This window comes from Lepus europaeus, chromosome 18 (genome assembly GCF_033115175.1).
Source record: "Lepus europaeus isolate LE1 chromosome 18, mLepTim1.pri, whole genome shotgun sequence".
NCBI lineage: Eukaryota > Metazoa > Chordata > Mammalia > Lagomorpha > Leporidae > Lepus > Lepus europaeus.
Window position 1 is genome coordinate 26,367,723 of NC_084844.1, and position 16,840 is coordinate 26,384,562.

The 16,840-nt window shown below is 56.6% G+C and overlaps 1 protein-coding gene across 4 annotated transcripts in view; it reads left to right on the forward strand.

Moving 5' to 3' along the window:
- ABCC3 (ATP binding cassette subfamily C member 3) overlaps positions 1-15,453 on the forward strand; it is a 42,334-nt gene extending 26,881 nt beyond the window's left edge. Inside the window, exons 22-31 of one of the 4 annotated variants that reach the window (XM_062175417.1) lie at positions 5-212; positions 374-684; positions 2,602-2,801; positions 2,920-3,046; positions 4,184-4,285; positions 8,596-8,742; positions 8,853-9,011; positions 9,602-9,768; positions 12,324-12,518; positions 14,574-15,453. In XM_062175417.1, coding sequence (XP_062031401.1) covers positions 5-212; positions 374-684; positions 2,602-2,801; positions 2,920-3,046; positions 4,184-4,285; positions 8,596-8,742; positions 8,853-9,011; positions 9,602-9,768; positions 12,324-12,518; positions 14,574-14,682 — 1,725 coding nt within the window. In that variant the 3' untranslated portion in view covers positions 14,683-15,453. Of the gene's footprint in view, positions 1-4; positions 213-373; positions 685-2,601; positions 2,802-2,919; positions 3,047-4,183; positions 4,286-8,595; positions 8,743-8,852; positions 9,012-9,601; positions 9,769-11,094; positions 12,519-14,573 lie in introns of those variants that run through there. The other 3 variants (XM_062175418.1, XM_062175419.1, XM_062175420.1) reach the window with 3 other exon arrangements.
- Positions 15,454-16,840: the final 1,387 nt, after the last annotated feature.

Here is a 16,840-nt window from a genome sequence, read left to right on the forward strand (position 1 = left end):
GCAGGTGAAGCTGAGTGTGTTCTGGGATTATGCCAAGGCCGTGGGGACCTACACCACGCTGGTCATCTGCTTCCTGTACATGTGCCAGAGCGCAGCCGCCATCGGGGCCAGCGTGTGGCTCAGTGAGTGGAGCAACGAGGCCTCAATGGACGGGAGACAGAACACCACTTCCCTGCGGCTGGGCGTCTACGCTACCTTGGGAATTCTGCAAGGTGAGCCTGGGGGTGGGGGATGTGGTGGGGGACCCAGAAGGGGCTCCAGCATCTCTCCTTCCTCTCCCCCATGCTGCCTGCCCCGTGCCATCATCCTGACGTGGAGCCTCCCTCTGTCCCCTGTCTGCCCCTCCACACCGGCCCTCTGCCTGTGTCAACAGGGCTCCTGGTGATGATGTCGGCGCTCACAATGGCAGTGGGTGGCATGCAGGCCGCGCGCCTACTGCACCACTCCCTGCTGCACAACAAGATGCACTCTCCGCAGTCCTTCTTCGACACGACGCCCTCTGGCCGGATCCTTAACCGCTTCTCCAAGGACATCTACGTCATCGATGAGGTCCTGGCCCCCACCATCCTCATGCTGTTCAATTCCTTGTTCAACTCCCTCTCCACCCTCGTGGTCATCGTGGCCAGCACGCCGCTCTTCGCCGTGGTCATCGTACCCCTGGCTGTGCTCTACACCTTCGTGCAGGTGCGCTGGCGCGTGGGCAGGTGCTGCCCCTGGTGGGGCAGCTGGATTTTGTGAGGTCAGCCACTGCACTTTGTTTTATTTTTATTAAAGATTTTCTTTATTTGAGAAGTAGAGTTACAGACAGAGAGGAGAGACCGAGAGAAAGGTCTTCCATCCTCTGGTTCACTCCTCAAATGGTCACAGTGGTTGGAACTGGCCCGCTTGGAAGCCAGAGCCAGGAGCTTCTTCTGGGTCTCCCATATGGGTGCAGAGATACAAGTTCTTGGGCCACCCTCCACTGCTTTCCCAAGGCATAAGCAGGGAACTGGATTGGAAGAGGAGTAGCCAGGACTCGAACCGGTGCCCAGATGGGATGCGAGCACTGCAGGAGGTGGCTTTACCCACTATGCCACAGCGCTGGCCTTCTGTTACTGCACTTGAAACTCGTGCTCCTTACCTGTAAGATGGAGAAGCATAGAACCTACCTTGCAGGATTGGTGGGAGAATAAATGCAATGCTCACACATTGTGGCCAATTTTTAATAAAACATGGTGAACAGTTTAGGACATTGTATCCTTCCCATCTTTTTTAAAATTAATTAATTTATTTGAAAGGCAGAGTTACAGAGGTGGGTGGGGAGAGGGAAAGTCAGAGAGAGAGAGAGAGAGAGAGAGAGAGAGAGATCTTCCATCTGCTGGTTCATTCTCCAAATGGCCACAAAAGCCAGGGCTGAGCCAGACCAGAGCCAGGCCAGAGCCAGGAGCCAGGAACTCCATTCAGATCTCCCAAGTATTTGGATCATCATTTGCTGCCTTCTCAGGCACATTAGCAGGATCCGGATCAGAAGCAGAGTAGCCAGGACTCGAACCAGCACTTAGATGCAGGAGTCACAGGAGGCAGCTTTATCTGCTGTGCCACAATGCCGGCCCCCTTCCTGTCTTTTTGCACACGTCTAAGCACATGTGTGTGTGTGTGCAGTTTCAGCATACATGAGTTGACATCCAGATGCAGCTCACTGCAAAAGGCTTTTGCCTCGCTGAGCTGTTCTGCAGTGGAGCCATCTGTCGAGGATGGGACCCAGTGGGGCAGATGGAAGCTTTGCACTGGCTGTGGGGGCTGCAATGGGAGCCGGGCCCCATGCTGGTCCAGGGCAGTTATACCACCTTAGGGCCCATGGGGGAGAGGGGATGGAAACTGTGAGACTGAGCTTGAACAACAGGCAGGGAGGGGCTCTTTAAGAAAAAGGATACAGGCCGGCGCCGTGGCTTAACAGGCTAATCCTCCACCTTGCGGCGCCGGCACACCAGGTTCTAGTCCCGGTTGGGGCGCCGGATTCTATCCCGGTTGCCCCTCTTCCAGGCCAGCTCTCTGCTATGGCCCGGGAAGGCAGTGGAGGATGGCCCAAGTCCTTGGGCCCTGCACCCGCATGGGAGACCAGGAGAAGCACCTGGCTCCTGGCTTCGGATCAGCGCGATGAGCCAGCCGCAGCGGCCATTGGAGGGTGAACCAACGGCAAAAAGGAAGACCTTTCTCTCTGTCTCTCTCTCTCTCACTATCCACTCTGCCTGTCAAAAAAAAAAAAAAAGATACAAAATTATCTTAATATTGAACATTTTGTAAAAGTGTGGGCCTATGAACTCATGCTGGGCTGCTAAGTGGAACTGGGCATTTGTTTGACTTAGGAGACCATGCAAGCTGAGTGCTGTGATCCAGGTTCCCCAAGAGAGGGTGAGGGAGCAGGAGCTGAGAGAGAACCAGGAAGGGCTTCATGGAGGAAGTGTCCTGCCCTGTGGAGCAAACCGAACAGAAGGAAAGGCAGCGAGTTCTCATCCTGGGAGAGGGGAGGTGGCCCAAGGCCATGCATGGGTTAGGGCTTAGGCAGGACGGCGTTGAGGGCTCCATGGCCCTGACCCAAGCTCTCTCCCTGGCCCCCATCAGCGCTTCTACGTGGCTACGTCACGGCAGCTGAAGCGGCTGGAGTCGGTCAGCCGCTCTCCCATCTACTCCCACTTTTCGGAGACAGTGACTGGCACCAGCGTCATCCGGGCCTACTGCCGCAGCCAAGACTTCAAGGTCCTCAGTGACATGAAAGTGGATGCCAACCAGAAGAGCTGCTACCCCTACATTGCCTCCAACAGGTCAGAACGGCCCCGCTGCCCCGTCCTCTAGGAGCCCCAGGCCATGTCGCCGGTGTGCTGGGTCCTAGTGGGCTCCTTCCCGCCCCTGCCCGTCCCCTCCTTGTCTGCTGCCCCACAGGTGGCTGGGCATCCGAGTGGAGTTCGTGGGGAACTGTGTCGTGCTCTTCGCGGCGCTGTTTGCTGTCATCGGGAGGAGCAATCTGAACCCGGGGCTGGTGGGCCTTTCCGTGTCCTATGCCCTGCAGGTGCGGAGGGGCCTGGGCCCTGGGGCAGGGTCCCCCCCTCCAGGGAAGTGCCTCTTCAGGTGTCATAAGCATCTCCTGAGTGTCCCCCCTCTGCTCACGATGGGGCAAGTCATAGGCACAATGTGTGAACGCACTGTGCAGTGTGGAAGGCGCCCCATCAGCCGATCTGAGTGGTGGGAGGCACAAAGCGCTATAAGATCCTGGAGGAGTTTTCTTTCTCTGGATGCTAGAGCTTGGAGCTTGGCCCCAGTGAACAAACAGAACTTGCCCTGTCTGGGCAAGAGGTAGGGACAGGAAATGGTACAGTTGGAAAACACTTGATGCTCATTGCCTGCAGAGAAAGTCTGGTGGGTCCCACATCCAGATGCAGCCAGCTGCAGATGAAAAATATCCAGAAGAAAAAAATCCCAAGAACATTCCAAAAAGCAAAACTTGAATTTGCTGTGGGTCAAGTACCATGCGGAATCCGTAGGCTGAAGTGATGTGTAGGCACTGTCTTAAGTCCCTTTTACAAAGATTTACTTAATTATTTGAAAGGCAGAATTATACACACACACAGAGACAGAGACAGAGAGACAGACAGACAGAGACAGAGATCTTCCATCCACTGGTTCACTCTCCAATTGCCCACAATGGCTGTGGCTGGGCCAGACTGGAGCCAAGAGCCTGGAACTCCATCCAGGTCTCCCACAAGGGTAGCAGGGGCCCAAGCACTTGGGCCATCTTCTGCTGCCTTCCCAAGTGCATTAGCAAAGAGAGCTGAAGTGCAAGTGGAGCAGCTGGCACTCGAACTGGCATTCCAATATGGGATGCTGGCAGCTTAACCCACTGCCCACAGCACTGACCCTGGCAGCTTCAACTTAACAAGCCTGGGCAGTCTGATGTGTTTTAAAGTCTGAGGAGCCCTGGATGAGACGGTCCTTGGTTAAGTCTACATTTTCACTGCCTGGGGTCCAGTTGTGGTCAGAGCCCCAGTCGGCATCACCTGTGGACTTGCCCAGACCCACCTGGGCCATAGATGAGACAGGGCCCCCTCGACGGGGGCATGATCAAGGAGTCCCAACTCTTTCCAACGCCACTGCCAGGGTTGAAGGGGTAGGGAAATCACCCTAACCATAACTCGGTCCCTTTGGCCAGGTGACAATGGCTCTGAACTGGATGGTACGGATGATGTCTGACCTGGAGTCCAACATTGTGGCCGTAGAGAGGGTCAAGGAATACTCCAAGACAGAGACCGAGGTGGGTACCGGGGGCGCCGGGACAGGGAAATCTGGAAGAGCTGAGGCAGGATGTGTGGTGGCTGCCATCGCTGCCCCTCAGGGCCAGCTGCTTTAGTGGCTCCTCATTCATTCATTCAACCCCAGTTGAATGGATGAATTCACCGGGGATCCATGCTAGCAGGTACTGAGTTGAGCAAGACAGGGTTTTCCCTCAAGCCAACGCTGGTTTGCTTTAGGGCTCTTCAGGGATGGTGAGAGCTCCAGGCTGCCTGAACAAGGCAGGGCGCAGCCGGGCCAGCTGGGGCGACCAGCAAGGCATGCTGACATTCGAAGGCTGTGCAAGTTTTGATAGATTGCGCTTTTGAGACAGTGGGAAGGGAGCCGAAGAGCAGCCTGGGCACAGGAGCAGAGATAGGGGAGTGTGTCCTTTGCTGGGGAAAAGGAGCTCTCCTCTCCTGGGGGGGAGGTCCAGACTTTTCTCTACCCCTCCCTCCAGGGTCACACCCCAGACCTCCTCCCACCCAGGAGCTGGGGCAGCTCTCAGATCTCAGGGTCCTGCATCCCACTCTGGGCCCACCCCTACCCCTCCCAGCTCCTGTGTTGCAAGGCGCACCAACCAGCATGGCACTCTGTCCCCACACCCACCCGTGTCTCTGTCTGTCACTTCCTCTGGCTCCCCCTCTACCTCCATGGAGCCTAGGCTCTCTGCTCCTCCAGTACAAATGCTCTCCACTCCCTCGGCCTGTCTGTGTGTCGGGTACTCACATGCAGAACCCCAGCCCTGTGGAGCCCACCTGTCTGCCGCCTTCACACCTGTATTGTGCAGCTGAAACGTAGCTGGGGAAGAATCTCTGTTTAACTTGAAGTTGGGGACACGCCACTGGATTAGTTCTGCTTCAAGAGGCACACACACTGCCACTTTAAGGGACAGCTCTTTGAAACCTTCTCTGGCCTCAAAGCCCCTCCTCTCCTCTCCTGTGCTCATTACAGGCTCCGCGGGGTGAACTCTGCTCCTATGCACCTGCCTGTGTGTTCTCTTCTGCTTTTGCCTTGCTTTCTTTTTCAGCAGAGTCGGCCCTTCTCGTTCCATGTGCAGCCCACCTCGGATTCTTGCCACAGAGGTGCGGGGACTTGGCTTCCTCAGTGCTGCCCTCTAGTGCCTGCTCCCTCAATGTCTCCCCCTCTGTTGGGTGAATCCCCCCCACGCAAACAACAATCAGCCCTCCCTCTGCTCTCCTTGATGGTGAAATGTGTTTTCAGGCTTGGTCTACGTTGTGTTCCGGATTGCCCAGGTAGAAAGAACCAGCGAGACTCACCGAAATGCAAAGAACAAAGGGACTTTATTTGTAGGTCCAGCATGCTGGGGCCCCAGCCTCCCGTGCAATGCAGTGCTGGGAGACCAAGACCCCTTTCTCTTTGTTCTCTGGGGTTTTTATAGTTTCCAGGCAAACAAGTATTACGTCCACATTCCTTCCTTCCCCTGGCCCAGCAGGACCAAGGACGGCCCACTTTATTGGTTGCCTCCACCTAGTCCTGCCAGACCAGACCAAGGTCTGCCCGGTGTCAGGTTCCATCTTCTCACACCAGGCGCATCCTGGGCCTAGCCAGTTTTTTGTCTTTTGAGAAGCTTGTCATGGCGTGGCTCTGGCCTCTCACAGTCTGCACACACCCTTCCCCCCTCGTTGTCACCCTTGGTGGTGTCTGCCTCCTGCCCTCTGCTTTCTGTACCCTTCACTGTCGCCGCTCACCCGTGACCTCCCTGGATCTGAAGCTAGGAACGCTTTTCTGTGATCTCGCCCAGCCTCCCGGCTGCTGCCTTCTGCTGGGGCCTGCTGGATTCTGGGAGCCGAGCTCGCTCCCTGTCTGTCTGCCTCCACTGAGTCCACAGCCCGCCTCGGTGCCCCCAGCCTGGCTGCTGGGCTCCCTTCCAGGCCCAGCAGTCCAGCCTCCCCCAGTTAGTGCGGGAGATCCTGTCTCCATTTCCTGAACAGCTCTGCCCCCAGCATGCTCTTCTCCTGGATGCCCAAAGACAGCCATCTATGTTTCCTGCTCTTGTTCTTTGTTTTGTTTTGTTAAGATTTATTTATTTGTTTTTTTTTTTTTAAGATTTATTTATTTATTTGGGCCGGTGCCACGGCTCACTAGGCTGATCCGCCGCCTGTGGTGCCGGCACCCCAGATTCTGTCCCGGTTGCCCCTCTTCCAGGCCAGCTCTCTGCTGTGGCCCGGGAAGGCAGTGGAGGATGGCCCAAGTGCTTGGGCCCTGCACCCACATGGGAGATCAGGAGGAAGCTCCTGGCTCCTGGCTCCAGATCGGCGCAGTGCATCGGCCACAATGCGATAGCCGCAGCGGCCACTTGGGGGGTGAACCAACGGAAAAAGGAAGACCTTTCTCTCTGTCTCTCTCTCTCACTGTCTAACTCTGCCTGTCCAAAAAAAAAAAAAAAAAAAAAAAAAAAAAAAGATTTATTTATTTATTTGAAAGGCAGAGTTACACAGAGAGAGAAGGAGAGGCAGAGGGAGAGAAAGAGAAGTCTTCCATCCGCTGGTTCACTCCCCAGATGGCTTCAGTGGCCAGAGCTGAGCCGATCCGAAGCCAGGAGCCAGGAGCTGCTTCTGGGTCTCCCACATGGGTGCAGAGGCCCAAGGACCTGGGCCATCCTCCACCGCTTTCCCAAGCCATAACAGAGAGCCGGATCAGAAGAGGAGCAGCCAGGACCTGAACCGGCGCCCATGTGGGATGCCAGCACCGCAGTCGGCAACTTAGCCTGCTACGCCACAGCGCCGGCCCTATTTATTTGTTTGAAAGAGTTAGAGGGAGAAAGAGGTCTTCCATTTGCTGCTTCACTCCTCAAGTGGCGAACCATCTTCCCCTGCCTTCCAAGGCCATCAGCAGTGAGAATGGAAGTGGTACAGCCAGCCAGGAGTCAAACCAGCACCGTTTGGGATGCCAGCTTCCAGGCAGCGGCTTAACCCACTACTCCACAGTGCGGGCCAGTTTTGTCTTGAAACCACTATCAGCTTAAGCCCTCATAGCTGCCAGAGCCCTCCTTTAAAAGCCCATGGAGGCCGGCGCCGCGGCTCACTAGGCTAATCCTCTGCCTTGCGGCACCGGCACACTGGGTTCTAGTCCCGGTTGGGGTGCCGGATTCTATCCCGGTTGCCCCTCTTCCAGGCCAGCTCTCTGCTGTGGCCAGGGAGTGCAGTGGAGGATGGCCCAAGTCCTTGGGCCCTGCACCCCATGGGAGACCAGGATAAGTACCTGGCTCCTGCCTTCGGATCAGTGCAGCGCACCGGCCGCGGCGGCCATTGAAGGGTGAACCAACGGCAAAAGGAAGACCTTTCTCTCTGTCTCTCTCTCTACTTTCCACTCTGCCTGTTAAGAAAAAAAAACATGGAACACCCATTCCTCTGTGTATAGCCCCCTCAGGGTTTGCATCTTAGGGTAAAAAAAAAAAAAAACATAGTCCTTAGGGCCAGCGCGTGGCGCAGTGCGTTAAGCTACCACCTGCAATATTCGGCATACAATATGGACCCCAATTCCAGTCCTGGCCGCTCTGCTTTTGATCCAGCTCTCTGCTAATGCATCTGGGAAAGCAACAGAGGATGGCCCCCAGCTCCTGGCTTCGCCTGGCCAAGCCCTGGCCATTGCAGCCATTTGGGGAGTGAACCAGCAGATGGACTCTCTCTCTCTCTCTACTCTGCCTTTCAAATAAAAAATTAAAACACACACACACACACACACAACATAGTCCTTCAAATGGCCTTTGAGGTCCTACATGATGAGCCCACCCACGACCTCGGCCCCCTGCCTCTCACCTTTGCTACTGTGCTGCTTTGCGTCTGCTGTTCCCTCTGCTTGCAGGCCCTTCTCCTAGGTTATACTTAGCTTGTGCCTTCATGTCCTTTAGGTCCTCACTAAATATCACCTCCTCGCTGGAAGCCTTCCCTGATTACCCTGTGTAGTACAGCAAGACCAAGCACTTCCTGGCCCTGTTAACCCATCATTTCCTATATCATTACACAGATTTGCTTGTTTGTTGGTTGTATGTTTTCCTGCACTAGAATGTAAGCCTCATGGGGACATGGTGTCCCTGCTGCCTTAGCACGGGGCAGCCACCCAACGACAATGAATGGGAAACAGTGACGAAAGGGGCAGCTGGGGCAGGCAGGAAGGCACCTCAGGGGTGGGAGGGGGCAGGCTGGGGGCGTCCGAGCAAGGCTGTGTGGGCACAGGAGTCCCAGGGAGCCCCTCGGGGCACCAGGGACCTCAGTGGGTGAGAACTGAGAGGCCCCCTGCTGATAAGCCTCCTGTGTCTTCTCACTCCAGGCCCCCTGGGTGGTGGAAGGCAGCCGGCCTCCCGAGGGCTGGCCCCCGCGTGGGGAGGTGGAGTTCCGTGATTACTCTGTGCGGTACCGGCCAGGCCTGGACCTGGTGCTGAAGAAACTGAGCATCCACGTGTGTGGGGGTGAGAAGGTAAGTGTGGGGTGCATGGGCCTGGGTGTACGTCTGCTCACTTCTAGGGGGGCCTCCCAGTCCCCCCAGTCCCTCCCACAGCCCCCCGACCGTCCCGCCTCTGTGCGCAGGTGGGGATCGTGGGCCGCACGGGCGCCGGCAAATCGTCCATGACCCTCTGCCTGTTCCGCATCCTGGAGGCAGCAGAAGGCGAGATCCGCATCGACGGCCTCAACGTGGCCGACATTGGCCTCCACGACCTGCGTTCTCAGCTCACCATCATCCCCCAGGTAGGACCTGGAGTGGCCCGGCCACACTGGCCAGCGATCCAGGCGGCCAGGCTGCACTCCTGTTTGTCTGGTGTGAGCAGTGAGTCTTCCACACTGGAGGCCAGTGGGGCAGGCCGGTGGGCAGCAGGGAGAGGAGCCACCGAGGAGCCACCTCTGTTACTGAGCTGGCAGGGTCACAGAAGACCCGCCCTCTGACCTGACCCAGACATGCCCTGCTCTTTGACCTCCTGGGCCAGCAAACGAGGAAGGATCCCAGGATGCCCTCCACCACGCCAGCCCCAGGACTGACGTCCTGCCCTGGTCTGCTTGGGGCTGCCCCGCTGGGGCATCTTTCTGCCATCTGGGCACTTTGGAGTCAGATTAGTGGCCCTGGTCCCTGCTTTTGCACAAGGCTTGGTGATGGGCACAGCAGAGTTTCTCACTGCCCTGCAGGCAATCCTCTCGCTCCCTGGCTGCTGCCTCCCTCCTGGAGGGCAGGGGACAGTGTGGGAACACTGCCACCTTAATCCCCCTCTTGTCCTTGAACCTGGGGCCCAGGGTTCCTAATGGGGTGCAAGCTGCCTCCGTCTGAGGCCTTCTTGTGTCCCCAGGACCCCATCCTGTTCTCAGGGACCCTGCGTATGAACCTGGACCCCTTCAGCAATTACTCAGAGGAGGACATCTGGCATGCCCTGGAGCTGGCCCACTTGCACATGTTCGTGAGGGCGCAGCCCGAAGGCCTGGACTTCCTGTGCTCAGAGGGCGGGGAGAATCTCAGGTAAGAGCCTGGCGTGAACGGCTCAGGGGTAGCAGCCCTCGCTGCTGGTGCTGGAATGGCCTCAAAGGACGCAAAGTCCCCGCCCTGCCCAGCCACGGGCGCATGCGGCATAGGTTTGTGTAACGTGTTCTGTGTGCCGGGCATTGTACCTAACTCTCTGACTCCTCCCAGGAGCCCCAGAGGTGGGGGACCCAAGAGGAGTTGAGGGGCTTGGCCAACGTTGCATAGGTGAGAGAAGGGCATGCTGGGATTTGAAGTGCTCGGGGAGATATCCAGACCCTGTTGGGTCACGTGTGAGCTTGTCGTGCTAAGCAGGGCCTGGGGCAGGCAGTGCCGCCTGGCACCTATGAAGCAGGTGAGAGGAAGCCCACGGCGCTTCTGGGAAATCACAGTAGGTTCCCAGGGGGCTGTGGCCTGGTCTGTAACACAGGCATGGGAGAAAGGGGCTCCCTAGGCCCCCTTTTCTTCTGTTCAGAACTGTTATAGCCTAGGTTTTATGTCCCCAGCCATTAGGGATCACCTCTTCCTGAGGCTAACGCTTCAGGTTACCCCTACCTGTGTTAGCTGTGTGGTTTCTGACAAATTGCTTAACCTTTCTGTGCCTTTTTCTTTCACTCCAAAATAAAGACAGTACTGTAGTCCATGGCTCTTCCCCACAAAAATGTAATGCAAGCCACATCTATGTGACTAAAGTCTTTTCTAGTAAGCCACCTTCTAAAAAAATACTTACAAAGCAGTTAGAGAGATTACATACTTATCTCTCTCTCTCTCTCTCTCTCTCTCTGTGTGTGTGTGTGTGTGTGTATGGAGGGGGGGGGGAGGGAGGGAGGGAGAGAAATTGATTCATCTTCCATCCACTGATTCACTCCCCAAATGGCCGCAATAGCCGTTGGGCTGGTCTAAAATCAAGGGGCCAGGAGCTTTCTCCAGGTCTCCCATGCAGGTGCAGGGGCCCAAGCACTTGGGCCATCTTCTGCTGCTTTCCCAGGTGTGTTAGCAGGGAGCTGGATTGGAAGTGGAGCAGCCAGGACTTGAACTGGTGCCCATATAGGATGCTGGCACTACAGGTGGAGGTTTAATCCACTATACCACCCCAGTTCCTAGCCACATTTTTTTTTTTTATTTGACAGAGTTACAAACAGTGAGAGAGAGAGAAAGGTAGCCACATTTTTTAAAAAAACAAGGAAAAAGAAACAGATGAAATAACTTTGAGTAGCCTATTTGCTTTAGCCCAAGACACCATGTTACTGATATAAAAGTTATTAGGGCTATTTTGCATATTTTCATTCAAGGCAGAAACCCCAAGTGTATTTTATTAACTCACAGCCCATCTCAGTTGGGCCACGTTTCAAGTGCTCGGTGGCGACATGCGGCTGGTGGCTACCCGGGGTCAGTGTGAGACACGAACAGCACTCGGCTCAGATACACTTCTGTGAGTCAGCTCTTCTTCCCCTGCCCCCACGGCCATTTTTACGTTCAGTCCGTGGTCACGGGGCCTCCCCAGACCTCAAAAACTAAAACAGAAAACATGTGTTCCGCGCCTGACGGTGTTGGAAGCACTCTGGCCTGCCCTCTCTGGTTTCATGTGTACTGCAGTCCTGGGGGCCGGAAATGAGGCTCCACTGCATGAACTTGACAGCCCAGCACTGCTCAGCCGGCGAGGGGGCAGGATGGGGGCCTCGGGAAGTGGGGGTGATTGTCCCCAGCCTGGCCTTGCTGCATCAGAGCCACCTTCTTCACTCACACTGCCAGCGGGCTTGCCCCCAGCCCCCACCACCTCCGCCAGGCAGCCCTTTACGACTCCGCGTGCATCTTACCTGTTTGGGGACTGGCAGGTGCACAAGCGCGTCATCTTCCGCTTGCCAGCAGCACTTCCTGCCCCAGAGCATCCTCCACTGACACCCATCAGCACCAGAGACAGGAGCCGGCTCCCCTCCTCCAGCACGGAGCTGGTAGCCACTTAAAAGTATAACCTGTGTCCTGTGCCAGTCCCGCCATAAATCCGCTGTGAGTTCTAGCGGGTGGCTGGCGGTTCGTTCTGCTGCCAAAACCGTCATTAGTTGCGGGAAAGGGCCAGAGCGGGAGCCTGGCCATCACTCTGGCCACAGTGACTCACCCTTGGGGGAGGGCTGAGGTATTTGTCCTTGGCTGTGGGGGTGCTGTGGCCTCTGTGGCTGGGAACACAGCCTTGCTTTGTCCACTGGCTCTGGCTCCAAGGCAGGGGGTTGAAGACATGCACCCTGTCCCTCCCTCACCTTCCCAGCAACCAGACCCGGGGAGTTCCCAGATCCTCCCCTGCCCTGCCTCTTCATCCTCAAAACACAGCCCTGGCCCACCTTCCCCGTGGGGGTGGGAGGTGACTGCCTGAGCTGTGTTACTTTAGGCTCAGCAAGATGGCTACAATGTGGCTTTGGTGCAGCTGTCTGGGAAGAGCAGAGAGCAAGCATGCTCTTACTAAACTGTACATCAGAAGTTAGAGACCGAGATGGTGGGAGGGAGGTCTTGGAGGCAGGTCTGGGGCGCCCTGCCGGAAATCCCTGCCTTTCCCTCCCCAGCGTGGGCCAGAGGCAGCTCGTGTGCCTGGCCCGAGCCCTGCTCCGCAAGAGCCGCATCCTGGTCTTAGACGAGGCCACGGCTGCCATCGACTTGGAGACTGATGACCTCATCCAGGCGACCATCCGCACCCAGTTTGAGCACTGCACGGTGCTCACCATTGCACACCGGCTGAACACGATCATGGATTACACCAGGTAGGGAATGGATACAAGCAAGGGCAGCTTGGGGTGGGGTTGCCTGGGGCTGCAGATTAGGGCGAGCTAGGGCAAAGGGGGCAGAGCTGGCGTTCTCAGGATATGAAGCACAGTAGAATGGAATTACCTGGGCAACGGGGCGGGGGCACAGGGACACTATGGAGTTACGAGAGGCCACTGGCACTCCCCAGGCACCGTGGCTTGTACACAAGCCGCCTCCACCCTGCCCCTGTAGATAAGGTGAAGGGACCTAGATCCTCCAGGCCGAATCACGGCACCTCCTCAGTACCATTCACACAGCACTTGCATGTAGTGATACCTGTCAGGGAAGGTATGTGATGCTGGGTTCCTGCCTTGGCAGCTGGCCCGACTGCCCGGGAAGAGCACTGTGTGAGCCCCACCAGCTTGGCACGGACTGCTGTGTGACCTCAGGCCATGCTCAAGACCTTTCTGGGCCTATTTCAAAGGAAAGGTCTTCTCAGGATTGTTGGAGGCCATTAATGAAATGTGCAGACGGGACTGGGAAACATCAATGCCCACCCCCCTCCCCACCTTGCTGCGATTCTCCCTACACAGGTCCCTCCAAGGACTGGGACTTTGCCCTCAGAATCTTCTGGGAAGGGGGTTGGTGGGGGGAGGGAACAGGCCATTTGGCCAAAGGAAAAATTGTGACCCATTCCCTCACTGCACCAAAGGGAAGAGAGGGGAGGCTGGAACAGACCCTGTGGAAGGAACACAGGGCTGATACATCCCCAGGCCTTCATTCATTCAGTCAACACCTGGAGGGCAAGGGGAGGTGGGAGGGACCCAAAAGGGCCAACGGGGTCCTGGGAGCCATTCTGGGCCCCAGTAGGAGGAGCAGGGGAGGTGGGCAGAAGCGCAGGGCCCTGGGACAGGCTGAGTGGAGGATCTCTTCCCAGGACCCCTCCCCAAAAGGGCACATCCAGCAGCAGCCTAGGGCAGGCGGCTCAGGCTGACCTTGGGGGCTGGGAGTTCATTCACTGTGGTGAAGCAGGTAGAAATAATCAGGCTGCCAACCTGAGAAAGCAGGGGTCCGTGGTGTGTACAGGCTGGAGGGACCACCGGGACACGTCCTCTACTAAGCAAGGGAAGCACAGCCAGGCACAAAATGAGAGCTGAGGGTGGAGTGGGGAGAGGAGAAAGGGAGGGGACAGTTCTAGGCAAAGGACCCAGGGCACGCCCGATGCAGGAGAGGTGGTTCAGCCAGGGGGAGCGGGAGAGAGCAGGCCCGTGCTGCACAGGGAGAATGGTGGAAAAGCATCCAGTCCTTAACCTCTGACATTAGATGCCAGTGAAGGCTTTGGCTGGGGGTTGGAGGTGGCAGGAAGGGGGCTGAGCAGTCTCCCAGGCTCCCGTTTGGGCAGTGGCCAGCGATGCCAGTCTGCCCCTGCTCCACTCCCAGCAGGGAGTGGCCATCGCATGTCTCCTGGCTTGGGGGAGCCCTCTCCCTCCTGCCTCCTGCTGGTGGAGCTGACCTGTGGGCCCTGTACCAGGTGCACTTTGTGCGACACTGATGGGCAGCTGGAACCGCAGGACCAGGCCTGGCTGAGCGTGGGTGGGGGGAGATCCACCCAGCAGCAGCAGCAACAGCCAGGTTGGCAGCCCCAGTCCCAGATTTCACGGCAGCCGCTACCCTGCCGTGTGCCTTTATGAGCTGCCACAAAGCAGACGAATGCACACAGGGCCCGGCGTGCAGGCCCGTGGCTCCCCACGCACAGCCTGCTCAAGTCCTCTGACCCTGGTGAGGAGAAGGGCTCATTAGGGAAGGTTTTCAGAGCCCCGACTAGCACAGATGAATAGGGCCTTGTGTTTGATCCCAGAACCTGCTCCATTTGGCAGGAGAGCTCACAGAATGGCTAAAATAACCAGGCTTCAAGTGCGCACATGCGGCGTAGCGGCTGTGCTGTGTGGCTACGCTGAAGTAGGTGGGCTGGCATGTCACCGTGGGGGTCTGTGCAGTGCCCGGAGGGCAGCGTTGGACCACGTGACCAGGAGTGGGCTGCTGGACACCTGCTGCTTTTTTTTCTTGGCTAGGATCCTGGTCCTGGACAAAGGAGCGGTTGCTGAATTCGATTCTCCCACCAACCTCATTGCTGCCAGAGGCATCTTCTATGGGATGGCCAGAGATGCTGGGCTGGCCTAAAACACATTCTTGGAATTTCCTCCTGGCCTTTCCTGGTGTTTGTCAGGAAAGGGAGTGACACCAAGCAGACTGGATGGCAAATGCTGGGGGTGTTTTTTAGATTCTACCTCTGGAGAGAAGTCACAGAATAACCATGCTAGACACCTGAACGTGGAAGTGAAACCCAAGAAGTGAATGACACACCTGCCAGGGTCACAGTTACCGAGACAGGGCCCAGACTGGTGTCTGGATGTCTTGATGCCCAGCTGAGTGTTATTTCCATCGTGTACTGTTTTTAAACAATCACTTTGGGGGCTGGCACTGTGGCATAGCAGGCAAAGCCACTGCCTGCAGTGCCAGCATCCCATACGGGCACTGGTTCGAGTCTCAGCTGCTCCACTTCCAATCCAGCTTTCTGCTATGGCCTGGGAAAGTCCTTGGGCCCCTGCACCCACATGGGAGACACAGAAGCTCTTGGCTCTGGATCGGTACAGTTCTGGCCATCATGGCCATTTGGGGAGTGAATCAGTGGATGGAACACCCCTCTCTCTCTGTAACTCTGCCTTTCAAGTAAATAAATTTTTAAAAACTTTTTTTGAGGGATGGCCTCCCCCTTCCCCTGATTGTCCATATTTCCTATAGTTTTTTTGGTTTGTTTTTAAATAAAGCATTTTCCCTCTAGAAGACTGTCGGGTCAGGCCACGCCTGGGAACTTAAGTGCTGTCCTCTGGGGCCCTGCCCGAAGGCATTCCAAATGGAGCACTGATGAAATAAAGCTGTGGTCAGCACACAGATGTAGCCTGTTCCTGCCTGTCCATGAGGTTTGGGGACCTCAGAGGAGGCTGGGAGGAAGGGGACGAGGCCAGGGACTTCATGAACGTCCACCTGGCGGAGCTTATATATATAGCTTTTGGCTATAAGTACCACCTTCCCAGACACTCTGCTGGGCAGCTGCCAGCAGTTCCTACTCTACCGTGCAGATGCCGTTACCAAGGTGAGAAGAGGCCCTGCGCGAGCTGACCCAGGCCCCTGGGGAAAGCTGCTGTGAACACCCCCCCAGGGTTTGGGTCCGCTCTCCAAGCCTGTGCCTCTGGACGCTGAGAAGCAGGCGGCTTTCTCTCCTTGCTCATCTATAAGTCTGTTCTCAGAACCCGCGAGGCCTCCAGCTTGTTCTCAGTCCCGCAGAGGAGCTGTGTGTGTGAGCAGAGAAGCCCCTGGGCAGCCCCTGCCTTGACAGTCCCGGTCTATAGCAGACGCGAGGAGGTGACTTACATTAGCTTTTCTGAGCAGGCCAAGAATTCGCCGTCTGCAGGTCCGAGTCCGCCTGCAGAAGGCTTTCTGAGTGGGATGGCTCCCTTCCCTCGCTGAGTTCACCGGGGTTCTGGACTCCTTTGTCTCTCTCCCAGCTGGGCTTCCTCATCCCTGGTCAGCAGCGTCCCCACCCTAGAGGGTTTGCAGCAGGTAGAGAGGGCGCCTTTGATGTGGGTTCCCTGGCTGCAGCACCATTTGCTAAAGGTTAATCACACTGTTTAGGCAGGCTCTGTCTGCCCAGCTTGTTTATGAGTATCTGGAAGACGACTTCCATCCGTGTGAGGAAGCAAGGATGAAGGCACAAATGCCCAAATTATTCTGCCTCTCCTTGGTGCTAAGAAAAGGTCTCTGTTATGCTGATGTATTATGCCAATTTGGCATGACGCGTGCTTTGTGAGGCACCGGCTGGCCTAGCCCGTCAGAAAAGCACATTCATCCAGCATGAACTCCAGCTAAGAGCTCGAGAGCTGAAGGTGTAAGGCTGGATTTTCTCTCCTGACTTAGGAGGTGGCTGCTGAGCTCACTGGGGGCCTGACAGGCGCTCACAGCCCGAAGGCAAGGCTCAGTTGCATCACGTAAATAGGATAATCAAGGAACGTGGGTAACAGGCATGACCTCCCTCGAGCAGCTCAGCCACCCCAGGGAAAAGGCCACCACTGAGCCAAGAGGAAAGACGCCACACCAAATACATGTCTCCAGGTGCCACTGACAGGTCATGCGCGCCGCAGCGGCAGTGAGATGGAGGAGGCTCAGGTGGGGAGCGGACTCTTCTATTCTTCCTGCAGGGCGTCTGGTCCCTGGGTCTGTCCTTCAACTTGAACTCCCTGTGATCAGAAGTACCGTGCTGGTTAGGAGACCAAATTAAAGA